Here is a 26,500-nt window from a genome sequence, read left to right on the forward strand (position 1 = left end):
GACACTGTGTGTGTGTGTGTGTGTGTGTGTGTGTGTGTCCCTCTCCCATGACACTGTTGCTGCTCTTTCTGTTGTCCGTCTCTCGCCATCACTTTCTCTCTCCCTCTCTTTCTCTCCCTCTCTCCCTACCCCTCCCTCGCCTTTCACACCGTGTTTGTTTGAATACAGCTGGGACGTATGAATTTAGCATGGCACTTAAACAACCTGCCTGACAGTCTGTCACTTGTCCTCCTATGTGTGTGTGTGTGTGTGTGTGTGTGTCCTGCATCCCTCCCCACATACGTTCAGCTGACCTGACCTCAGTCGTGAGAGGAAAAAAAAAAACGTAATGAATTTTTCATTTGAGCTGAATCTGTTTTCAGTGTGCCTCAAATGAGGTTTTCATGACCAAAAGCAGCCTGATCAGCTTTTGGTTGCCAAAGTGCAGTTAGTTTCATGTCTCTCAGATACCAAAGCTTCAAGACTTTGCGGGTCACATTCCAGTCAGCATCACCAAAGATTTGGCAACTTTGTTCAATATGTGGTCTTCACTGAAATTTTGTTTCATGTTTAAAAAAAATTGACAATAAAGGTCATCCTTCAGTAAAGGACAAATACACCAACAATTTAATTAAATCTCTGCTGCTCTCTGCAGGCAAAAACAACTTTTGTCAAGCCTCCTAAATCTACTATATATATATATATATATATATATATATATATACATAAGTACTTATAAAGGTCAACAGTTACTTAAAAGTCAATGGTTGTTGATAGAGGTTGTCAAATAAAGTTGATGCTATTGTTGTGATCCAGACCATGACGCCATGACAACCAGGATCACTGCAGGTAACTGCAGGTGCTAGCATCACCCATGTCCATGTCATCCATTGTAGCCCCGAGCTAAAAAATGATCAAAGAGGTTAAAAAAGAGATGATGAAAGAAGAGAAGCTAATGGTTAAACCTAAATGCAAAGCATCTCAATTTTTAAACAGTCCAGCTATCAACTCAAAGAATAAATTAAAACAGAAAAAATAGACATAATCTGATATTGTCTTTCAGAAATCCACTGCTGGATAGGGTTAAATATAACCTGAACCCCTTTCTAAAAAAAAATCCATCTGACTGTGACTATCAAGGAAAGTCCTCCCGGGACTGTGTCTGTGTGTGTCTGTGTGTGTGTGTGTGTGTGTGTGTGTGTGTGTGTGTGTGTGTGTGTGTGTGTGTCAGTGTATTTATGCCTTTTTTTCATGTGTTTGTTGTGTTTGTGCCCTGGCCATGTGCCTCCCCCCATGCTGAGCAGAAGGCAGCGCCTCTGGTGTCTGACACTGATTTGTAAAAGGGAGACAATACGGCTCATTGACCTGGCCTGCTCCACTGTCTGCTGCACATACCTCGGCCCGGCCCTCCCCTCCCCTCTGGTGGCACGGCCCTTTAAACAGGAGCAGCAGATTGCCACGGGCTCGCCCAGGAGCCCCCGAGGGACGCCCAGATGACCGGGCACTCAGGTTGCATTGACAATGAGAATCTGCACGGGGGGAGGGAGAGGCCGCCGAGGGGGAGCCACGTGAGCAAGTGTGACTTTTTAGGGGCCAAAACAAAAGTTACACACGCCTGCTCCGAGGAGTGGGGGAAGGGGGGGGGGGGGGGGGGGGAGAGGGGGTGAGTCAGAAGAATTGTCTTTTTTTTTTTTCGTGATTTGCCCCAAGGGGTTTCATAGCGGGGAATCCCTGTCTGTGTTTGAAAGTGTGCAACAGTTTGCTTCTTAGTTCACTTTCATGTGAAAGTCTACTATTTTACCAAGAAGGCTGTGAAAAAAAGAATGTATGATTTTTTTTTATACTAAAGAGATGTTATCTAAAATTCAAAAGCACAGATTTGATACGAAAATGACCAAAACAATGTCATATTATGAGCTTGTTGTCTACCAAAAAATGAATCTGGCTGATAGGAGATCAGTTGAATCAGACCCTAAAAGCAGTATAGGTTTAGGTAACTAACAAAAAAAGGCAAAAATGTGACAAATTGATGGCATATTTATTAATTTCAAAAGTATTCCCATTGTCAACAGCGGCCCAATTGCTATTCATTCTCATTGTCAGAGTTTGAAGATGACCTTTTTCTCTCTTCGCCCCTTTCTCTGTCATTCTCCTCTCTTTCTTTTCTCTTTCACTGTCGGAGACAAGCTGTTCCCCCGTCCCTGCGGGCTACTCCCTCTCTTGTCTGTGCCCCTCTCTCTCCTCCCCTCCTTCACTCTCTGCCTCTCTCTCTCGGCTCTCTCCACCTGTTGAGCCCATTGTCTAGCAGGCAGCATTGTTGAGCTTTTATTATTTTACTCCACTCACTTTACACACCCCTCTCCATCATCTATCCATCCCTCTCTCTCTCCCTCCCTCGCCCTCTCTCTCTTTCGTCACTTCTCCACTTTTGTCCCTCTTGTGGGCGCTAGTATAAATAGTTGGAGAGTAGAGAGAGAGTGCAGGATTCACAAGAGAAGAGGAGACAGTGTCCTGTCAGGCATTTTTCCCCTGACCAACACCAGAAAGGGCCTTACAAACATTCATCTTCATTTTTCGAACTTGGACCTAATTTTTTTCTTATACAAACACACACAGCAGCATGTCAGTCTCACTGTGGTGCATGGAGGAGGAGCAGGAGGAAGGCCAGGATCAAGGCTTCCTGAGGGCCCAGTGGGACCCTCACGCATCAGGCCAGAGGGTGATCCAGCGGCTGCTGCAGGCAGAGACCAGGTACCTGCCCTCGCCCCTCTACACCGCACTCATCCAGAGAGATCCCCAGCGCAGAGAGGAGCTCACCAAATGGGCCCTGGAGGTAAGAGCAGCCCTGCTTATTTCCTGACTGATGTATGTGGTTTTCACCATGGAAAGTTGTACTCAAGAAAGTTGTTTTGAAACATTATTATTATTATTATTATTAATAATAATAATAATAATCATCATCATTATTTGTAATAATTATTCATATTCTCTTTTTATCAGGATGTGTAGAGAAGTTCCGTGTTGTTCTTTTCTTTCTCTGATTTTTCTCAGATTTTTTTTTATTCTTCATGTAACTCAAATGACACATAGGACTATTTCAGTGACATGCACTGATTTTCCGCTCATTTGAATGGAAATAAAATACCAACTGCTAACGTTTAGGATTTATCCACCCATTTGTCTGCATCTTAACTTCAGCTGTGTTAGGCAAGTTTTTGGAATATAGCACAGAGCCCCCCACTCTCCATCACTGACCTGAGTCCTTCCTCTTCTCTCCCTCTGGCAGGTTTGCTGTGAGTGTGGCTGTGACGAGGCAGTGTTCCCCCTCACTGTCTCTCTGCTGGATCGCTTCCTGTCAGCCTCTCTGACCCTGTCTGTCTCGCCCTTCTGCCTGACAGCCGCCTGCGTGCTGCTGGCCTCCAAACTGACCGAAAGCGACACAGTCACGGCCGACGCGCTCTGTGCTTCTGTGGAATATGACTTCATGCCCTACCACTTGCGGGTGAGTGGCTGCAGAGATGACCCACACTGTCGCAGCCATCTCTCTCTCTCTCTCTCTCTCACACTCTCTCTCTCTCTTGCTCTTACACGCACACACACACACACACACACACACACACACACACACACACATGATGTGTTTGATATTAGTTTCAGCACTTGTCCACCGCCTCTAAATCTCTCTCTTTGTCTCTGCCTCTCTCACACACACACACACACAGACACATACACTTTACATATACAGGAGTATTTGCCGGGAATACTGGTGGTCATGTGAACCTCTGTTTCCCACAGGAGATGGAACGGATTGTCCTGTCAACACTTCGGTGGGACGTTGCTGCGGTAACCCCTCAGGACTTCATGCCACACTTCCTCTCCTCACTCGGTGAGCAGCGGGATGGAGCGCCAGACTCAGGGGATTTTCTGTCCACACTGCGGCGCCATAGCGACACTCTGGCTGCCATGTGTGTGTGTGATTCACGTTTCCTGGGAAGCCCGCCCTCGCTGGTGGCTGCGGCTGCAGTGAACTCTGCCCTCAGAGGTCTGACCACGGAGGGTCCGGATCAATTGGCTTACATGGCCACAACACTAGCTGCACTTTGTCAGACTGACTTGGTGAGTAGCTTCTAGTAATTCTTACAAAGCATTGTAAAGGTATAGCCTAATTAATCACAGCTGTAACATTTTTTATTTAATGTATATATATATATATAAAAGTGTGCTGCATGGGCTGGGGGTCACAGATTAACCGAGCAGAAAGACAACAACAAGCAATGACGAGGGTGGAGAACAAGCATTAATTACTTACCTCCCTTCTACATTACAGGCTGTGTTGCAATATTACAGTGATGTTATAGAAGGTGCTCTCCAAGAGCGCCTGCAAAATAGAGGTCGCCGGGGAGAGGCAGTGGGAAAAGATGAGGAGGTCGAGGACGAAAGAGCGGGCACCCCGACAGACCTGCGGGAGATCGATTTTTAATCCGGGAGAACTCAAGAAGCAGAACAATATGCGAATCAATCTCCATGTCCACACCCCTGTTGATCAGTGAAACTGATGTAAAATGTAAAGAACGTTACATTTGGACTGCTTACCTGAATGTTGACCTGTCCTGATATGACTTTGTTATTTATGTGCTTATAATTTATTACATTTAGTTTTATTCGAGTGTTTTTCGGGTGCCATATTTATTGTTTCTGTTGCACTGCCTACCCATAATGTTGATTTACTTGTGTTTACGTTGTGATATTTAATTGTTTATCATTCTTAATTTATTATTTAAACATTTATTTATTCGTTGTCGTCTTTATATGAGCAAATATATTTATTTTATTCTTCCAGGATAACAAAACGGTATTTGATGTTAAAGTATCTATTTTTCAGAATAAAATGTTTTATAAGAAAAGTATTCATTCTTTCTCTACGTGACGAAGAAGACGTGGAGGAGCTATACCGACCAGATCACAGGCTACAGCCCAAATATCATCAGAAACACCTGTAAAAGATTTTGATACCATCCAGCTGTTAGCTACCACACAAATCTGGGGTCAAGGAAGGAAGTAGGCTAGTTGGCTAGCATAGGCAAGCATACGGGTGTGCATTTAGTCCTGGATATTGATGCAATATACGTAATATAGTTAATCTGTCACCGTGAAGCAAGGATAAACTTCCTAAATGTCTCATCACATGAACCCCCTTCACCCAAGCTTTTATTATGAAAACAAATGTAAGTAGCGTCGCTGTCTGAGAACGTCATAAGTAAGCGCAAGCAAGAGTTGTGTTGGAACCTCAGAGGTTGGAAGGTATCCGGTGAGGCAGAGGCATACATACAGTCTTTTTTATACTAACTTGCCTTATTGTATATTTGAAATCAGCATTCGTATAAATCCTACGGACCACATAACAGGATAATTACAAAGTAAGTAAGCGTGATTTTTTTTTTATGACGCACTTTCAACATGACCGCAGAGGTTCAAATTGCGACTCTGTAAATGTAATTTTGATAGTCACGGCTGAATTGCTCAATACCTGTAACGTTGACAGCTTCAATTTCTCATTGCCTTTAAAAAATGATACGTACATACAGGGAAAGAGGGACTCTTTCTCTGTTTTGGCTCTATTTCTTTTTTATTTATATTATTATATCCTCGCTTTCCTCGGCGAATATTTGATCCATCATCGGTTTACTGTAACCTGTGCAGTCCACTATTTCCCGGTGGCTTGTTAGCAATGGCGTTCAGAGGCAAAAAAAAAAAAGAAGCAGTGCCACCGTTCTGATATTAAATAGGTCCCCGAAGTCGTCTGGTAACTCATTCATTGTTCATCGTAGCCTAACCTACGTTGTTTGCCCAGCCGTTTTCATGTTTGCTTAACTTGACATAGTAAGTACCACTACAAGACAGAAGAAGAGAGGATGCTGCCACGGCTGCCAAATGAATAGCTATTTAAAAACTAAAAACAGAGCAAGGCCCTTGAAGATTACAGTACTCACGAAACAGTATTCCATTCTCTCTTTCTCTTTCTCTCTCTCTCTTTCTCTATCTCGCTCTCTCTCGTGTTTATGTAATGTGTTAGGTTCAGCAGGGTTTTGCACAAGGTTGGAAGAAGCACAGTTCGACCCTTCTTATCACCTCTGGTCTAAACATGCTCTTGTACATATGCAGACTAAGTGGCACCTACTAATCTAAGTCACACACACACACACACACACACACACACACACACACACACACAGAAACACAGAAAAGCCCATGATTCATATAAGGAATATATGAATACAAGGCACTTGATGCATATATTCTTAAGTAATTAACAGTGCTTGGAAATGATCTCCATCATAATGTAAGCAATGGAATTCAATGGTGGTCCTGTTGGCTTTTGGTCGTCAAAGGACAATAAGCAGTATAGGCCTATCATTAATAATTTAAAAATGTTTGTTGTTTTAATATCATAATGCTTCTCATGTCTTTGTATCATCGCTCGTCTGTACTTAAGGAGGATGATGAATCCTCATTGGCTGCTGCTGCTGTCACTCTCGTTGGAGGTGATGGCGGGACCCATTAAACCCAACCCTAATCAGCAGGAGGTCCCTCCCCCTAAGGAGGAGATACAAGATGAGAACGCGGTAAAAGGCTCTCTACTTTTTACCATGCTGTGTGCATTAATACACGGATGTCTTTGGAGTTTGACATGTGATGCGTGACCTACCTCTTCCTTCCTTTGAACAGGACACAGGGTTGTATTATGACCGGTATCTGAGGGAGGTCATTGAGGTGCTGGAGACAGATCCTCACTTTAGAGAGAAGCTGCAGACAGCCAACACTGAAGACATTAAAGTATGTGACCTCCCATCTCTATCTCCTCCATCTTGATTCTGGCACGTTTGATCATTCCTTTGTCTCATTTGATAAACTTTTTTGTCTTGTGATTTTGTTTGTTACCTCTTCCTGACTCCTGGATCTTTTGTTTCTTTTTGATTATGCCAGAGTGGACGTCTGAGTAAAGAACTGGACCTGGTTGGCCACCATGTCAGAACAAGGCTGGATGAACTGAAGAGACAGGAAGTGTCACGCCTAAGAATGCTGCTTAAAGCCAAAATGGACAGCACCAACACCCAGAGTATGTCCTTTCTTTCTTTCTCTCTCTCTTTCCCCCTCTCTCTCTCTCTCTCTCTCTCTCTCGCTCTGTGTATAGGATTATGATTTTGTTAGGATCCCCATTAGCTGATGCAGAACATCAGCTACTCTTCCTGGGGGTCCAAACAAAACATAAAACATGACAACAGATAAGACCATTACACTGTTTAGATGTATGTGTGTGTGTGTAGAAGTAGATGATTTAGATATGAATTAATGAATTCTCTCCCTGTTTCTGTCAGGTGTGCAAATGGATCACGTCTCACTTCTTAAACAGTTTGAACACTTGGACCCTCACAACCAGAATACGTTTGAGGCCAAAGACCTGGAGCTTCTCATTGCTACGGTATTTAAAGACGCCTGGCAGAAAACAGCTACTCATTTCATAGGAGAGAAACTTTTGTTGCTGAGTTAGTTGGTTGTAGTGCTTGCAATGTTATTCATATGCACTACTAAACATAAATGTGCAATGCAGATTGTGTTGTAAATCATTGTGGATGAACAGTTGTGCCCAATAGAGTTTCACATAATCAAGGGGAACCACAGACAGATGATGCTCCGCATCAATTGTCTTCCTGTCTGTTATTCACTTTCTGAATAAAAGCATCCTTTGCCATTGGAAAAACCTTGCCACAGCTTGTGGCAACCCCCTTCCTCCATCCCCAAACTCATTATCACTGTCCTTCTTTATTTGATATCAATGAACTCATGTCCACAGTTAACCAGGTTAATCTGTCTTGTTTTGTCAGATCTAACTTTTTTTGTTATATATATATATATATATATATATATATATATACTGTGTGTGTGTGTGTGTGTGTGTGTGTGTGTGTGTGTGTGTGTGTGTGTGTGTGTGTGTGTGTGTGTGTGTGTGTGTGTGTGTGTGTGTATATATATATGAATATATACACACACACACACACACACACACACACACACACACACACAGAGAGAGAGTACCAGTCAAAAGTTTGGACACACCTTGGACAAGTTTTTTTTCTTTACTTTTTATTATTTTCTACATTGTAGATTAATACTGAAGACATTTAAACTACGAAAAAACACATATGGAATGATGTACTAAACAAAACAAGTGTTATCTACCATGTAGAAAATAATAAAAGTAAAGAAAAAAACTTCTCAAAAAATGAGAAGGTGTGTCCAAACTTTTGACTGGTACTGTATTTATTATTATTATTAGCAATAATAGAAATATAATTGATTTGAAATGAAATATGAAGTTCCAGGCCCTTAGCAAGGATATGTGTTGAATGGTTGTCTGTGTCTGTGGCAGGCCACCAAAGACCTGGAGAACTATGATGCGGAGCGGCACGAGGAGTTCAAACGCTACGAAATGCTGAAGGAACATGAGAGGAGGGAGTACCTGAAGGGCCTGGACCAGGAGAAGAGGGACACGGAGGAGAAGAGGTTGGAGGAGCTGAAGGAGAAACACCGGCAGCATCCCAAAGTGAATGCCCCGGTATGAGAAAAAAAAACTTGTGGCTTTCTGTTTTAGTGTGGTTTCTATTTTCTTCTGTTAATTTGTACGCCTCCTCATATTTGTCTTTGATCCCCCTCTTTCAGGGCAGTGTTGCTCAGTTACGTGAGGTGTGGGAGGAAACCGACGGTTTAGATCCACAGGAGTTTAACCCCAAAACCTTTTTCAAACTGCACGGTACGTTTCCTCCTTATCCTTCTCTCTCTCTCACGCACACAAACACAAACACTCTCTCTCTTTCTTTCTTTCTTTCTCTTTCCTTACTTCTCCCTTTGCACCCCTCCTACATCTCAGTGGCCTTCCATGGCACATTTCCACCTTGAGGTTGGATGAGTATCTGTTTCTATTCCTCCCTGAGCAGATACCAATGGAGATGGCCTGTTGGACGAGCAGGAGCTTGAGGCTCTCTTCACCAAAGAGGTAAGAGAGGATCCGGTCATCTCCAGCCCCAATGGTTTTCATATTCTCCTTCTCTTCTAAGTGTCTGTATCATTATTACATATAGTATGAAATGAGTGTTAGTTATTTATTTATATATATTTTATAATTATATCTGTGTATGATATCCTTCATAATCTTTCTTTTATTATTTTAGTTATGCAGCTTAGCTTACCCATCGTCTCTGTCTTTCAGCTGGAGAAGGTGTACGACCCAAAGAATGAAGAAGATGACATGATGGAGATGGAGGAGGAGAGGCTGAGAATGAGGGAGCATGTCATGAAAAATGTAAAGAACAGTCTCTCTCTTCTCCTCTCTCCCACTCATACAAAACACACACACACACACACACACACACACACACACACACACCTTTTGCCAGTCTTGAATCTGTGTTCTCAATCGTCTCGTGCTTTTTTCCATGCAGGTGGACCTCGATCATGACCGTGTTGTCAGCATGGATGAGTTTCTGAGGTCGACCGAGAAGAAAGAATTTAACAACGCCAAAGAATGGCAGGTGAGGAAGCGTTTCAGGATTGCCTCCGCCCATGGTTGATGGAGTGGCTGTTGAAATCCTTTTTTTTTTGTTTTAAATCTCCTCTCTTCTCCCCTTCTTTCATGCCCCCCTCCTGCATTTATGCCAATCAGACCCTGGACGACACGAGGCCTGTGTACTCAGAGGAGGAACTTCAGCGCTTTGAGGTGGAGCTCCGTGATAAGGAAGCGGAGCTCGGCAGGAAGGCGGAGAGTCTGAGGCAGGAGCAGGATCTATTGCAGGAGAGGGGCAAAGCTCTGGAGGCCCAGAAGAGGGAGTACCAGCAGGTAGTCATGGAGCTGCGTCACAGCATCTCTCTCGCGTCCGCATATTCAGCCATGTCCAATTCCCAAATCAATATGATTTCACCTGACGACTGTGGACAATCTCCTTTGATCGAGGCATTATTAAGACTGAGGCTAAACAGGCTTCTGAGCACTACGTGACCTTCGTCTTCCAAGTTTACAGTTCACAGTTTACATGGCTGTATACAGAGGGTGCGTTTTTCCACATGTGCTTTGTTATCTTAACTTTTGTCCAAGAATTCTGTTCATTAATGTTTTACTCTAGCTAGTTTTCTTCTATAACATAGTTTAAAGGTATAGTATGTTGTTTTTAGTAGAAATGGAATATAGTATTCATAATTATGTTTTCCTTTAGTATATAATTACTTATAGAATGAGCCCTTTGTATCTATATAGGGAGCGGCCCGTCTTCCATGGAGTCTGCCTTGTTGCACCGCCCTGTTTCTACAGTAGCCCAGAAAGGACAAACCACAACACCGGCTCGAGATAGGGCTTTCCGCATTGTTATGGCATTTGACAGCCACCGTAGGTACTCGCACATGCTTATAGTGAACGGTGTTCAGCAATTCAGCGCCCTTGCCACTAGATGCCACTGAAAACGACACGCTGTCCCTTTAAGTTCTACCAGCAGTAACCGACCAACACAGTAAAGGAGATATGCTGTTGCCATGGAGACTTGTAAGGATACACTTTGCTTCTGGCATCCTCGTTATAGAGTTTGGACATCGTAAAAATGGCAGTTGTGTGTGTGTGTGTGTGACTGCCACACTGTGTGTAACTCATAGAATGTTACAGAGTGAGCAGACATCAAGCAGAGTCTTGACGCTTCAACTAGGACGTGTCCTGCAGTCTTAAAACGTTATTGTTGTCCTGGTACAGGATTCATCTAATGTTTTTCATTTTTCGTTTTTCATTTTTTTGTTTTACAGGCCGTTAAGGAAATGGCACAGAGACAGAAACAGCAGCAGGAAGTGAAGGAGCAGCCTCCTCCGTCGGGTCCTAATGGAGAGCTGCTGTTTCAGCAGGGGATAAACCAGCTCCAGCAGGATGAGCCAGGTGACCACTGACATGAAACCAGTATGGTGTGAGGGAGGGGAGAGCTCAGCTGGTGGAGCAAGGCTCTAAAGGCCACGGTCTACCACTTGAGCCTGTGACCTTGCTGTCGTGGACATAGGCCCTAACAACAGCAAGGTCACAGGCATGCTCGATTCCCAGGAAGCTGACATGCTGATAAAAATGTGTGTCTCGCCCGTTCTGAGTCGTTTTGGGCCAAGGGGGTCACCTGATGAATAAATAGACAGAATCAACTGTAAATAGCCAATCGTTTCTGTCTCTTTCTTTTGGTGTGAGACTTTTGCTTACTTCACTTCAGAAACGTGCAGGCTGTGTTTTGAGCTAGTGTTTCTTTCCACTCGGAAGGCATGAGTTTATATATGTTCGCTGTTTTTTCAGTTGGGAAAGTCCCTGTTGAGAATGATGCCGAGATCCGGAGCAGTCTCCCAGCCGAGCCACCACAGAACCTCCCGCATCACACGTCTTAACGCCGGCCCCGTCAGAACCTGCTCCGCACTCCACATATCTCAACGAGAGAGCCCCCCCCCCCCCCCCCCGCACACTGTCCTAACGCCCCATTTCTTCAGACTTCCTCTCCCCGACACTCATCCTCATATTTTGGCGGCTGCTGCTTTCCTGCAGAAGTCACACAATGTGCCAACAGGTTTCAGCTGTTCACGCTTGACGCTTCCTTAAGCACCCTATTCAAGTGAGGTCTTACATGCACTGGTTTTGGTAAGATGTTCGAATAGCCTCTCCTTCGTCATGCCTCAACACGGTGTCTTAAGAGTTTCCACACACACATAAAACAACACAGTGTCTTAAGAGTTTCCACACACACATAAAACAACTTACCGGCAGTAGGCATCAAGTCATAATCCCACAGTAGTGTGCATGTGGTTAGTGCCCCCCCCCCCCCCCCCCCCCCCCGTTAGCATAGGCTACTTAAGCCCTGTGTTCTGCATGTATGCACTGCCTGCACATTCCCGAAAAAGGCATTTGTTGGCAAACGGCATCTCTCTATGGAATGCTGTTCTGCTATCTGGATTAAGTGAGCAGAATGCTGCTTTGTTTTTAGACATGCCTTGAGGTTTCTTTTTGCCAATTTTAAATTGTGGTTAGCTTTTGTGAATGTACCGTAAAGGCATTTTTTTTTTTAATAAGTCATAAGCTGTGTGAGTGTGTGGAGGTTGAATTGATACTTTTAGTGAAGTGACTTCCGTGTGCTTTTTAGTTGTGTGCCTGTTTCGTTTTGTAGTGAATCGTGCCTGTCATGCAAGTCATCAAACTAATGTAAACTTCTGGAACCAATTGGAAGTGGGTGGAGGAACACAAGGGACATGCCACAGCCAAGTCAGACAACCAGATTCCTTCAGAAATTGCATTTGTCGATAGAACAAAATAAATCAATTATCTAGATTGTCTAGAATTGATTTGTCTAAGAAAATCATATGGTCTGTTGATAGGGAAACGGTTGACTTTGGTAAGCCATTATTGTACAGGTGAGGGTCAGACATCATCTGACTCTGACTACGTTTTTACCAGTGCATGGGAGGTATTGGCTCGTTACTCTTCTTATTGGCCACCTGATGGAATGCTTCCTGTGGGATTTGAAATTCTGTGAACGTGTGTGAACCTGAAGCGCTGGATCCAAGCTTAGTGGTTCCTTGTGAGAAATCTGCACGTTTTGGTTGCCAGTGAGAAACGCTATCCATCTGAAGCCCACCCAGTCAGATTTAAACCTGACATTATTCAGCCTATCAGTCCTTTGTCCAGATGGTTTCATTAGTTGTGTTTCATCAGTAGTGTTTCCCCCCCCCCCCCCCCCCCTGAACTGTTTCTTTGCCTGAGTTTTTTTAATTTTTAATTTTATTTTATAAATCATGCATCCATGCGAAAAGTAAACTGTGAAATGGCAATGAATGGCATTAAGGTAGGCACAAGACAAATGCCATTTTCAACAACAAACATCCAGATATCCGGCAAGTGGTAGCAATGTTTTTCCTAAAGTGGAGAGTTCATGTCTGTGTGGTTTATTTGTAAAGTATAATAAAGACTTCGAACAGGATACAATGTGGTCTGGTGTGGTACTTATGACCTTCAAGGTGAAAGTGTAGGCGGTCTGCTTGTGTTCAGGAATATCATACTGCCTGCTTTGACTGTGTGTATGTGTACACACATGTTCACATATGCACACATATTCACATACCTCTCTTCACCATTGCATAATGACCCTTGACCCCCTGCTCAAAGGGTGGACATTTGGAATGTTCTGGTCTTGATTCCTTGTGTCGTGTGAGCACATATGCACACATCACTTTCTGTATTCCTCACATGTGGTGCATTTCAAATCATTGACTTTTCTGTCAAAGCGATCATTTCGAGCAAGCGAGTTTTCTGTTCTCTTTGTGCTAACATTGGGCCATCTGTGCCGTATCGGGAGCCCTTTGCTTATACGATGCGCATTCCTACCGCACATTCCATTGCACTTGATTGACACATTCTCTCTGACCCTCAGAAACCCCTGTGGCTCCACCTCTCAGGGTGGCAGCCCAGCTGTCACCTGCCAATCACTGACTAGTGATGCTGACACTGTGTGTGTGTGTGTGTGTGTGTGTCTGCATGTGTGTACATGTACCATGTTCTTATGGTAAGTTTTCAGCTGCATTTTCAAGTGGCTAATTCAAATGAATACGACCAATAATTTAGTATGAATGGCCTGCATTTCACCTGTGTCACATGTTTCCTTTAATAGTGAGGATGCTACCTATTTGAAACCACCTCCATTATGAAGAAGGACCAGCCCAGGCTCTGTTTGGGAGGAAATATGGCACCATGTGATCCCCCATAAATAGCAAGAAACATTGGAAAGAGAGACGCACAGGATTAAACAGTATACGCTTTGCTGCGGAAGGATGGAAGAGCTAAAATAATATTAAGGCAGAGATGATTCACGATAGAAAGGCCTTGGTTTGGCCAAGAGGATGCAGTGGAGTGTGTGTGAAAAGGATGAATGTCTAAATCCTTCACGTGGCTGTGTGGGCTGGGTGATGAATCATCCGCTCTTTGTAGTGTGTGTGTGTGAGAGTGAGAGTGAGAGTGAGAGTGAGAGTGAGAGTGAGAGTGAGAGTGAGAGAGAGTGAGAGTGAGTGTGAGAGAGAGAGAGTCTGCTTTTGGATTGTGGCTGACCCTTGCATCTCCACCTATCCTATAGGCCTGCGTCTGTCTGTTCGATGACTCTGTCTGGCTGTTTGATGGGTTCCTGTTGTCTTTCTTTTCTTCTGTGTGTCACGATGGATCCTTCTTTCGAAGTGTGCAGCACATGTTCAGAGTTAATATGGTGTCCAAAGGTCAGAAAAAAAGAATGTGTGTCCATGTGTCATCAGTGTGCTCATGTGTGTGGTATTAATGGCCACTAACAGCTCCATTGAATTCTGTGAGAATATCACCCCATGTATGTGTAATACCTCTGCTGCAAGACTTGGCTTCACACTTGAGAACCATGGTCACAGTAGCACTTCAGTTTAGGATTAATTTCGGAGCACTGTTGTCATAATAAGACTTTGCGCTATTCCTTCTCTCTTTTAGTTATCAAGAAATTGTTCTTCGTTGTCGTTTGGTTTCCAAAACGCATGCTCAGTCAGTGCGCATTGTGCAACATCATCACTCTCGCAATTAACGGCTGAAATTAGGGCATGCTGCAATACGCGATTGAGACACCAGAGAGCGCCATTGGCAGCGAAATCCGATGTCAGCATAATTTCAGCGTGCCATCACGATCCTACAGCTGCGTGCAGAGATGCAGAGGTGTGAAGTCGCTCCGTCTCACGCTACTTACACAACGAATTATCACCCGCCCCTCTCGGCTACTTGGATGTTACACCCCAAAACATACTTCTTCAACACAGACAAAGTTTAAATACGCCTTATACATCCCATGCAAATGAAGGCATAAATAAAACACGCCAGTTTGAGAGTGCTGTTTGGGGCTCTGATTTTTAGGTCACCTCACAACGATTTAAGAGGAGGAACAGCTCCACTGCAGCTAATGACTGCTACTAAGACTCGTGTGTCTGTCTGGCACTGTGGCGAAAACTGTTCTTATTTTTAAACGGCATCACTCTTACGTGATAACCTAATTAGTAACTAATGTTATTTTCATAAATACATCATTTCACTAACGCCCGATGCAATGACTGAAGGAGGTTTATACCAGAAGAATAACGTCATCCTTTCATTTATTATCTGGCATGTCTTCATTCCCCAGTAAATCATTTCAGATATTAGTATACACATGACTGGCCAATTTAAGCAGGCTGTTCACTAAAAAAAGCCAGATATCCATCTGACAGAAGAGAGAATGTATGATTGTGAAGGCAATCATACCTAACTGTTAATATCTAGTGGAAGAATGGGGGGATCCTACAAAAATAAATAAGGGCAACTTCCCTAGTAAGTGACTTTCATTAGGTTTTGTTTCCTTCTTTTTCTGACACTTTGCAAAAATGGACCGTTTTGAACAATTATTACCAGAGAAATGTTGCTTTGCATCCAGTCCAATAGCCCCTCAAAAGGGTTGCATGACACCTGCATGAGGTCTTTGAATTATAAAATCCCTCTGGCAGGTCCCAAACATCTTTTGTAAAAACAAGCCACATCCTAATTTTTGGTAGACATTACATGGTGTTTAGTATTACACAATATTGGTATAGTAATCCCTTTCTGGCCTGTGCACCCCCCCCCCCCCCCCCCCCCCCCGCACCCCCCCTTCTGTTTACTTACATTTCTGCTTGCATGGCCACTGGACTATATTACTAAATACCTCCTCTTGCTCTGCTTCTGGACTTCTAACATCAGACTTGGCTGCCTCCTATTTGTTGGTAAATCCTGACCATTTTGTTTTTTCTCAATGAGGTTAGGCTCCCTCTGTAACCTTTTGATAATGACCTCTCCCTGACCTCAGTGTGCATTAGAGCAGGCTTCATCCTAAATCGTGTCATCTTGAGGGGGTGAAATGGGCGTATGTGAGTTTTTGACCATACAGTCAGCTTCTCACTTTGTTGTTGCTACTGATGGCCCAATAGAGACGGGAGTGTGGTTAAAGGGCTCTAAGAACGAAGGGAAAAAGGAGAACAACCCAAAACTCATTCCTCTCCCACTCTCCAGCTGGAGTTCCTGGGTGATTGTGGTGTGACTGTTGCCTCTGTTGCTAGGCTGAAGAGATGGTTGCTCAGGGATGCCTCCATGCATGAGCTAGGTGACATGAGCTAACTGCTTGGGTTGGGCTACCTGATGTGGGAACTGTACCTGAAGGACTCAGACTTACTCAAAGTACCATGTTACCAAAATACCAACTAGCGCTTAACTTGCACTTCAGCAGTTACATTCCTGCACTTCTTTTTCCTCTTTTCTAGGTTGTTGTTTTTCTAATTCTCATGTAAAGTAGTATTTATTGTTACACCATGCTTTTTTATTGCTCTTAGCTTGACTGTTCTCTCCCTTGTACGTCGCTTTGGACAAAAGCATCTGCTAAATGACTAAATGTAATGTAAATGTATGTTCCTGTTGAGCAATATAATACGCTGTTCCATTGGCCCAGGTGTCCAAATCAAGACACAGTGCTCTGGTTCTGTTACATTCTTCTTTTTATATGACTGAAAAATATTCTCAAAGTATCCTACTATCCCAAACTACCCATGTCCTGTGGAATTTAGGATTAACCATTTTGAAACCATAAGGGGAATTTAGTTTAACAGAATAATCCGGTGAAATACCTTGACTGAGAGGAGGGGGGGTGCACCATTCTAAAAATAGATGTCACCGGCACACAGGTGTTTTTCGTCTTGGTCAGTATTTGCATGTGGATTTCCAGTTAACTCATTCAGCCACCAACACTGGTGATTTGGGACGTAAAATATGATGAATAAACACAAGCATGGTATGCTAAGACCGTGTTAAACCCTAAAAACACTGATCGGAGACCGAACAGGATTCCCTCATAAATGTGGATGATGACTGCAGACCTTTTAAAAAATGAGGATAGTCAGACGAATTCTCCATAGCAATCACTCCATAGCCTACATCAAGGGCTGAGAAAGACTTGTTGTAATGGGGAAACTATCCTTCTTTCTTGGAGGATTGATGCACCTGATTCGGGTTTCTCTCTGACCTTGCACAGTGCACAGTGTACAGTGTGCCATTTAAAATGAGATTTACATGAGCAGCCTATCGCTGTTTCTTTAAACCACTCTTCTTGTACATATAGATGACATCACCTTCTAAAAACACATTACGTCATCCCTTTCGGGACATTTCGCACAGCCCCACCCGATTTTTCTCTATATCACCAGATGGTTTCCATTGGCGTTCGTTGGTGTGGTAACCCGCCCTCTTTGGCTTTCGATTGGTGGGAACAATCACCGATGTCTGTTTTATTATTGGTTTAATAGTTATATGTTTGGATGTGTCCCGCCTTAGAGCGAGGATGTCCAAGTGAAGAGGGGTAGCGGGTAATTTGGTTTCTCCAGGCACAACGAATACGTCATTGAAACTCTCTCTCTCTGAAATGCGAACTTAATTATGTAAAAACGAAATTAAGATATTTTTAAACCACAGTTTGGCATGATTTGTGCTGCTGCTTAGAGACTCCACCATGCAAAGTATCCTATAGCCTATCTATTACACCTGCCCATCCTTTGACATGGATTGGCATTAACCATTCATTAATATACTGCAGTTTAGGACATTTGACCTGGTAACTTTCGGGTTATGTGAACCCATCAGATGGAAATTTGTATACACCTGAAATTACCTGTGCAGTCAAAGAATACACCAAAGTCAAAGAATACAGCAGCATCTGTTCGTGTGCAGTGCAAGTATAGACTAGGTATGTTCGTAAAATGATGAGACCCACAATATTTAAATAACCTTAGGCGCTATTATCACGGAGATGGGGTAATGCCTACGCAATGATCTTTTTCTATCGACAGAGGGGGTGAATATAGGAATTCAGGATATAGATGGCAAGTCGATAGTGTTAATTTTGACACTGGTGTGTTTTGGCTACCTGTGCATATGTGTATGGCAACCACACACGACTGTCACTGTGTCTATAGGCCTATAGTCTATGTATATCTACTGTAGCCTATGGGTATGTGTGTATATGCATATATAATTTAGCCCAGTCAATGCGAGTGTGTAAGGATGCATGCCCAGCCGCGTTGGCCAGAGAGATGCGAGAATGTTTCTTTAAGACCCAACACCTTTTCATCCGAAAGAGGGAGGCAGAGAGAGAGAGAGAAAGAAAGAGAGAGAGACGAGGGTTGTCTATGGTGATGTGTAACGTTGCTCTCGCTCAGTGCCGTCGTTTACATGTGTGAGGGAGAGGGGAAGGGGGAGGCTGAGAACCGGGATTCAGCGGCTGTACCAGCACCGAAAAGCCAGGCACTCCGCCGATGGGGTCAGCGGGGATATGATGTCGTGTTCTTTCATTCGACGATGACAAGGGTGAGAAGACAATATCCCGTTATAAACGTTTATCAATTGCACAAATTATTGTGAAATCACTGGGTGTGTAAGCGTGTATAGGATAGCCCAGCTGTGTATGTGGAGAGGGGGATGGATGGATGGATGGATGGGATAGAGGGAGGGGGCGAGGTGGATGGGTGCAAGGAAATTTAGAATAAACCTGTTCCGTTGCGTCGTGCATTAGCAGGTGTATTGACTTTGATAATGAATGGTAATTGTCGACTGTAGCCTATGTCTGTGCGTGTATATTTGCAGAAACACTCGGACGTATATCATGGGGGTGGGGGGTGAAGGGGTGGGGGTGATAGCAAACGGAAAGGGATAGCCTACGTCAACATACAGGCATTTAATTTCATATTTGTGCGATTATCAAAAGGAGCTTTTTTACTTAGGCCAATCTATCGCTGCCTTTGACGATTTTCTGTCTGGTTCAATCCTTTGCATTCAAAATGCAGACACATCTTTCTCAATGGTAGGTTATTTCCACCCCCCTTAGATGATTAAACACATCGACAGCTGCATCCGATGCTCTCCCTTTTTAAATGTCTAGGCTGCCGGTTATAGCTGCTGAAATGATCGTTTTTCCTGCATGCATGGTTCGGTTCTAGTCGGCGTTGGTCTGCCTCCTGTCTGTCTGCTTCTCTATGAGGTCTCGGCGTACAGAATGTGATGGCTGGATGAGCGTAACCCTCCTTAGCTCCCATTTCCGTGTATCATGCGCATCCATTATTAGCATTATGACTAATAGTCTCGATGTACACGCATAATATTAAGTCCAACTACCGACAAATATATGGCATTATTCCGAAGCATTTAGGGAAAAATTACAATGTGGTGCCTTTGGTGGGGGCAGATCCCCCCCCCCCCCCCAGCCTTAGATGGTTATTGTGTTGGAACAGAATTCGAGATAGGTGTGTGCGTATGTGTGTCACTGAAAAAAAAAGATTGGAGTGGGGTGTTGACTCGATACGAATGGCATGTCTTTATACAATGGGGTTGGTGGGGGATATTCGGCAATACAATGGGCGCGCTTTCCACACTATCCTTAATATTCAAGACAGTGGGTATAAAAGACGATTTGTGGCCTGCTCGGAAAACAGCTGCCTACCTCTGTCTCCGTGTTTATCGATTCTTACGAAGCGTTTACTGTCCAAATCCATCGTAAGGGTGGACTCTCTCCTTCTCTCCCTCTCTACACAGTCCCTTTGGTAATTGATCAACGGCGCACCTAACAGTGGCTAATATTCTATTGCAGCGTTCATGCTATTTTAATATCTATAATTTACTGAACAATTCGTGTCTGCTTGATTAATACCAGCTTGACGTAACGCCACACCTGGTCTGTCAGCAACTTTGGCATCTGTCTATAGTCAAAATGCATTTAGTGTTTCTGGACATTGTTATCACGACATTAAGCTATTCCGCCAATATCTACTGTTCTGTATTAATTGTCCTTGTTTTAAGTTGCCATGGCATGTCTTTGATATAATTTCCAGGTGTGATGGTCTACCTTTTGGTGTAATACCAGGTCTGTGCCTCTTAGCCAGAAGCCATTGTAATATCAGTATATAAAATGGATCACTACATATGAACGATTTTTGGTGATTATTGCACTTTTTATGTAGGTGGCATTCAACTCTTTACCTCCTCAGGTCTGTCACCAGTGACCTGAAAGCAAGGTGCCCGCAGTGGCAGCTAAGTGCAGATCTCAAGCCAGTAGTAGTGTAGAGTAGTGTGTTAGCCGGGCACCACTGCTCATTCTCAACCCAGTGGCACCAGAGGGAAAGAGAGAGAGAGAGAGATGGCAGGGACGGCAGGCCATGGTGAAGCACTGGGATGGAACCATTGTTTGGGTTCCTGATCCTTTCTCTTGTGGCGTGGTATGCCTTTGGGCAGTATCAGGTGTCTGTGAGGTGTGCATTCCCCTGGATTTCAAAGAACTAATGAGAAGAAGTTGCCAATCAGATCAAGACAGAAAACTTAATGAGCATGAAATCATATTGTGTACACTGCAGATAACTCATCAGCTCTGTGTTGTCTGTAGCCTATATGTGCTGTTTATGATTGTTTTTCCTTGGGATAATGTGGCATATCTGGCTTAATGCAATATTGTTTGGTGTATAAAATGTCCCCATCTCTTCAATATTTGGCCATCAACTAGCTGGTTCTCGTGCTATAGTTACCTTACCTTACATTGAATTGTCAATACCTTCTTGAGTTAGAGCTAATCATTGTTAGTTAAATGTGAGTTCACATCTAAACCCTGCTGAGTTTGTGAGATTTTCCTGAGATGTACTTTCATGTAAGTTTGTTGCATGTATGAACATGTGACACTTAATGATTGGGAGACAGATTAGGGGTGTAGGTTTGCTCAATAGGTACAAAAACAAAGCATGGTTCTCTGTCATTAGTCTAGGTGAGCTCATTAGCATTAGGGAAACTGCATTTGAATTAGCAGAGTGGTTTCTAATCAAACAACAGAACAGATGCTCTAATAATGGGTAATAATATGCTTTGGTGTAGTAACTCCTTTTTCTTTTTCTCTCTTCTCCTCCCTTTTCTGCCTTGCTCAACAGCTCTGTCACAAAACCTTTGGAGGCTCAATCTGAGATGGTCCAAGGGCCCTGTTAATGCCACACCCTCCCTTGTGCCCCTCCCCCTTTCAAACCCCTTTGACACACCCTTCTCCCTTTTGCCCCGCCCAGCTGTTCCTACCACACAACCTTTAGCCTCCCTCCTCACCATCCACAGCCCCTGAGGACTACCCCTCAAAACCTCTTGTTTTTCTTTTTGCCTATTCCCCCCCCCCACCCCCCCAAACGGTGATTGTTCCCAGGAGAGCCAATCAAGTCGAAGCAGTGCACGCCAAATTCCTACCAGGTCATTGCAAGGCATTTTTTGGCACTTAGAAAAAAGGTACTCTCCAGGCTCCAGGTACAAATAAAGAGAAGCACTGACGAATGCAGGTGGATGTGCTTTGTGCTCAAACAGAAGAAAGAAAAATATAATAAGCCGCAGAGCCAGAGAACCCCGCAGTCTGCATTTGCAGGTTCTCTATAAAGGAACAGCACAGTAACTCAAGATCTGCTTTCTCCCAGGACTCCGACAAGGGAGGCCGACTTGGACAATAAAGACACAAAGAGTCATCAGGCGGCGTGTTCTTCCGAGAAGGCTCACCCACGCAAACCGGCCCAACCCACACACATAAAAATACACACTTTAGCAAGCACAGACGCAGCCGTACGCACACACACACACACACACACACACGCACATAAAGAGTCTGGTAAGCCTTCTAACCAGTGCAGTCACGCTTCCCTCCCCCACCCCAGACACACAAACACCATTCACACACACACACACACACACACACACACACGAGAGCTCCCACACACATACCCACGCTTGCTCTCAGTCTTTCTCACCCGCGGTAGCACACTCTCCACAGCCTCAAAATGATGTGCGAGGTGATGCCCACCATCTCTGAGGATGGGCGGGCAGGAGGTGGCGGCCCGTCCTCGCCCGCCGGAGGAGGCGGTGGGATGGGTGGCGGTATGGGTGGCATGGGGGGCGGCGGCTACGGAGGCCGGGATGGGCGAAGCGACGAGGGGGGCAGTACGGGCAACCTGGAGTCCCTGATGGTGAACATGCTGGCGGAGCGCGAGAGGCTCCTGGAGAACCTGAGGGAGACCCAGGACAGCCTGGGCACTGCCCAACTGAGGCTACGCGAGCTGGGCCACGAGAAGGACTCGCTGCAGCGCCAGCTCTCCATCGCTTTGCCACAGGTAAGGGGTTCTCTAGCCGTGTGAAACCTGTTTGTGTGTGTGTGTATGTGTCTCTTTGTAGATGAACAAGGGGTTCTCTACCCGTGTGAAACTTGTTTGTGTGTGTGTGTGTGTATGTGTCTCTTTGTAGATGAACATGTTCGCAGGATCGTAGGTATGCTGTGTGTCTGGGCCGCCATGTGTGCGTTCAGAATATGTCTTGTGTCCAAGTTCCGGAAGGTGCCTGAGATGTAACCGATTAACCAAATCTCTATGTATTGAACAGACTTTCTCTGTCAAGCTCCAAACCCTTGTAACGTCTTTGTCAATGTGTGTAGCTGAGTGCTCGCAAAGAGTATATACTTGTAGTGCGGGCCTTGTCATATCGTCTTGCATGCTTATTTCTGTTCCATCTGTACTATCTACTGCAGATTGCAGCTTATGATTGGATGCTTGCCATGTGGATCATTGATAGTGAGAGGTAATGTTAGATTTTCACATAGTTTTGTCTTGTCTTAGGACCCCCTCGAAAACGAGATGCTGCATCTCAAGGGGTTATCCTCCAAACAATACATTTCAATACATTGTGAAGCTGGTTCCAGTGTGTTCTAACTGCCCTTCTCAAAGACAGGAAATGGGTAGTTATTTGAGTTCATTTCTAGTGTCAAGTGTAATAAGCTACTTAGCGTGCCTTTATTGACCACCATCTGAGTTTTAATGTCAAGGAGTTCGAATGACGGAGAGAGAAAAAGGGTAGATGTTCAACTGTGAAAACAGGGACACGGCACATTTCAAAGTGTAGTTTGCGTAACTCACAGTGGTTGGCTGATGGCATAGTTTGTGAAGCAGTAGTACGTGAGATATCGAGGAAAGTTCAAGGGTACTGTGTGATGGTTGGTACAGAGAGGAATGTGAACCGAATGTTGAGTTGATGACAAAGGTTAAATCCCAAGCATACCAAGAAACAAGGGTCTGGCATGTTCTTCACTACGCATTTTTTGCAAAGTAGAAACCATATTGCTGGGTTGGGATAACTGCCGCTAAATATGCACTTGGCCATGCCTTGCTATACGTGATCTTGAGGTTATGTATAAACATTCTATATCCCTTGTTTCAAAGATGGCATTGCCCAGTCCATCTTTGGCAGCGTCCATCTCAGGTTGTTGTGGGGTTTGCATGGTAGTAGTTTGGTTAAGACGCTAAGAAGGCGGTATGTGGAGTGGCTATTTAGAACAAAGGTTCTGCTTTTGGTGGAGGCTTATCCACCTATCCATCACCATCGCACTGTTGTAAATGATTCTAATATAACCATAATTTGAGACAAACCATGACTGGTTATTTAAAAGAAACTAAATGAGATGACCCATAAATGCACTCATACACACACACACACACACACAGCCAGGCTACAGAAAGACAGCGAGAGAGTTCATCCAGTGCATCTTGAGCTGATGAGTGTGAGAGAGGGAGTACAGAAGAGACAGAAAAAAGGGGGAGAAGAAGTGAAATCACTGCTGTAAAAACAGACACTAACGAATTGAGTCTATTTGCATATTTCTGCATGTTAATTAGTTGGCTTCTAGCATCTATTCTTAGGTGTTGTGGATTATCTCATCCATAGATGGAGAGAGAGAGAGAGAGAGAGGGAGAGAGAGAGAGAGAGAGAGAGAGAGAGAGAGAGAGAGAGAGAGAGAGAGAGAGAGAGAGAGAGAGAGAGAGAGAGAGATGCTCTCCAACTGAGGGACCTTGAGCGTATGGTACCTATAAGAGTGCTCTTAGAAAAGAACGGGGTGTTGAGCCAGGCTGGGGAGTTTGAGGGGGGTGGGACTATACAACAGGACAAGCACACTGAATTGTGGGACAGTGGTGCCAAAAAAAGGAATTCTAGCCCATTCTCAGCAAGATACAATCCCAGAATGCCAAAGTCCTATGGGCTCACTGAGTCACCATCTGTCCATCTTTCCCTTCTTCTTCTGCTGTTCCTCCCATCCCCCTCTTTCTCTCTCTCTCTCTCTCGTCTGGTATCTCCTCCTCAAATCCGATCTCTCACCACTTTTCTTCTCATTTGACTAGTTTTAACAAGAGGTAGATTTCTCTGCCATTGTACATTTTCCCAGGAGCACCGCAATCGGTTAGTATTAGGGATGGCAAATGAAAGGAAATCTGATTGGTAGACAAAAGAGGACTGCCAAAGGTAGGAGTCAATTTATTGGCTGGGAGGCTGGATTTGCCTAGCTGTGATTTTCGCAATTGGTGAAGTGTTTGTGTTGCCATGGCTACCGTTGTCATGTTTGAAATGCCTGTCAGCCACTGTTGCCGTTGGCGCTGAATGCTTCTCTGATTCGGCGCCTCCAAGCCTCTGCTGCTGCAATGTGTCTGAATGGTGCGAGGACCTATGGAGTGTCTGTGAGAATCCTGTCTATTTTTACCATGGAAAAGCTTTTATAAGCTATAGATAATGGCCTGTCTCGTATGGAAGAGCTGCACCTTGAATGATTTAGACGCCTTTTCTGAGTCAGGCCCGCCTGGTTAGCGAACACGTAGAGAGAAAGACAAACCCGTGATGAAGAAGACTAAACACCGTTAGCTGCCATTTCTGCAGTCGAGCAGGACATTTCCCTCATTGGTTGGCATAAGTGGGGACATGTGACACAGACCACGCGCCACACAACTTGAGACGTGTGCATGGCTTAGATGGCCTCTGTGTGTGTACATGCGTATAAGCATGTCACGCAAATGTACGCATGGGTGGACTCCAAATGCCCAACAGCGGTGGGGCCAAAATGGTGTTTGGTGAGTGGCACTCTGTGGCAGTCGCATGGAGGCCATATGTCAACTTATACAACACAACACAACAGAACCCAGTCTCAGTGGAGTACAGTCCCCCCACAGCAGGACCTTGCTCTGGGGAGTGAACGAGGCACATCAGGGGACTACTAGACCTTCCTCATCTGGTCGAGACCTAAGTGGATTTACACAAACGCAGAGATATTTCTGGGATATAACAGTGCTGTTTATTGTAAATATGTCTCTACTTTTACATGAAGTCATTTGGCAGAGCCTTTTGTCCAAAGTGACTGACTGTACAGTACAGATATACATTTTCATCAGTATAGGTATACAACTCTGATGACTGACTTTGTGGTCGTTTGGACGTCGCTCCAGCAGCTAGAGGGGGACCTCAACTATATTACTTGAACATGAAGTATTATTTTTGGTTTTGTTACCCTGACATCATCAATAGGCATCAATTTATCATATAATTGATCATATATTCTATACATCACAGATTTTATACATTCATCAATACCATCAAAATGATTGTGATTTCAAAATATAATTTTGTTCTTAATTGTCATCAACGTTTTAGACTGTGATCATCATTAGTTTGACCTTCCTCTCCTCGTAATCCTCATCAATATGATCCCTGTCATCATCAGTGTTACTAGATGATGCCATCATCTCCTTTTACACAGTAAGAAAGTAGAAAACCACCAAATACCATATCAGCACCCTTATGATTGTGCTTTAATGTAACCTGCAATGCTACTTGCATTGGAGGTGGTGTTCATCGTCACTCCCCTCATGCCTCAACTGTGCCACATTTTCACACCAGACTTTGAGTTAAAGTTAATATCAGGTGACTCTTTTTCACTTCTTGACACCCAGAGGCACACATGACCTGGGTGTCATGAGGGGGGGGGGGGGGGGGGGGGTACAGAGCTCACAGAGATCTTAAGTCAAAAATGATTAGCCTTAATGAATCTCTGGTTGACCCTTTGGAAGTAAATCACAAGTGATTGCAACTTTTAAGGCTAAGAGGAAGTACTTGAGCGATGTAGGTCATGTAAACAGAGCTGACACTTGTCAAAGACCTTGACACCTGCCGCTGTACCGTTCCTAATCATCAACTGAACTTGGACAGATCACAAAGTTCAGGATGAGATTAAAACGTCTTGGCCGATAGGATGGGATGTTGTGGAAATGCCTGCTGATTCAGGCCACTTTGAGATGCCATAGGATTGATTGGGATGTGTCTGTTTGGGTCAAAGTTGGCCACTGGTGACGCTTGTCTATTGCAGTTTAAACTTCTTTCAGACTCTCTAAGCTGGCTGTCTGCAGAAAAAGACCATGTTTCCTCTGTGTAGTCGAGGCAGCATTCTTGTCAGAATTCACATGCTGTAGGAGGTGATATGCCGTTTTGGTATGTTGATTTTGGTGTTCGTACCAGAGAATACATTGATGTTTTTTTTGTTGTGATTTCCCA

General features: G+C 44.2%; 3 protein-coding genes across 3 annotated transcripts in view; all 3 read left to right on the forward strand.

Moving 5' to 3' along the window:
- Positions 1 to 1,636: 1,636 nt before the first annotated feature.
- Positions 1,637 to 5,164, forward strand: ccndx (cyclin Dx). The gene is made up of 4 exons (XM_012824622.3): positions 1,637 to 2,812; positions 3,266 to 3,481; positions 3,775 to 4,095; positions 4,307 to 5,164. The coding sequence occupies exons 1-4, from the start codon at positions 2,600 to 2,602 to the stop codon at positions 4,457 to 4,459; spliced, it is 903 nt and encodes a 300-aa protein (XP_012680076.2). The 5' UTR covers positions 1,637 to 2,599; the 3' UTR covers positions 4,460 to 5,164.
- An 88-nt stretch (positions 5,165 to 5,252) lies between these two features.
- nucb1 (nucleobindin 1) lies at positions 5,253 to 11,745 on the forward strand. Its single transcript, XM_012824645.3, has 13 exons — positions 5,253 to 5,396; positions 6,473 to 6,602; positions 6,706 to 6,813; positions 6,964 to 7,096; positions 7,356 to 7,459; positions 8,408 to 8,593; positions 8,698 to 8,788; positions 8,973 to 9,031; positions 9,245 to 9,337; positions 9,477 to 9,566; positions 9,698 to 9,871; positions 10,819 to 10,945; positions 11,342 to 11,745. The coding sequence occupies exons 2-13, from the start codon at positions 6,477 to 6,479 to the stop codon at positions 11,428 to 11,430; spliced, it is 1,380 nt and encodes a 459-aa protein (XP_012680099.2). The 5' UTR covers positions 5,253 to 5,396; positions 6,473 to 6,476; the 3' UTR covers positions 11,431 to 11,745.
- Positions 11,746 to 18,105: 6,360 nt separating this feature from the next.
- ppfia3 (PTPRF interacting protein alpha 3) overlaps positions 18,106 to 26,500 on the forward strand; it is a 42,714-nt gene continuing 34,319 nt past the window's right edge. Inside the window, exons 1-2 of the mRNA XM_031558998.2 lie at positions 18,106 to 18,448; positions 21,046 to 22,254. Of these exons, the coding sequence (XP_031414858.1) occupies positions 21,925 to 22,254 (330 nt within the window). The 5' untranslated portion in view covers positions 18,106 to 18,448; positions 21,046 to 21,924. The remainder of the gene's footprint in view (positions 18,449 to 21,045; positions 22,255 to 26,500) is intronic.

Source organism: Clupea harengus, chromosome 1, assembly GCF_900700415.2.
Source record: "Clupea harengus chromosome 1, Ch_v2.0.2, whole genome shotgun sequence".
Lineage (NCBI taxonomy): Eukaryota > Metazoa > Chordata > Actinopteri > Clupeiformes > Clupeidae > Clupea > Clupea harengus.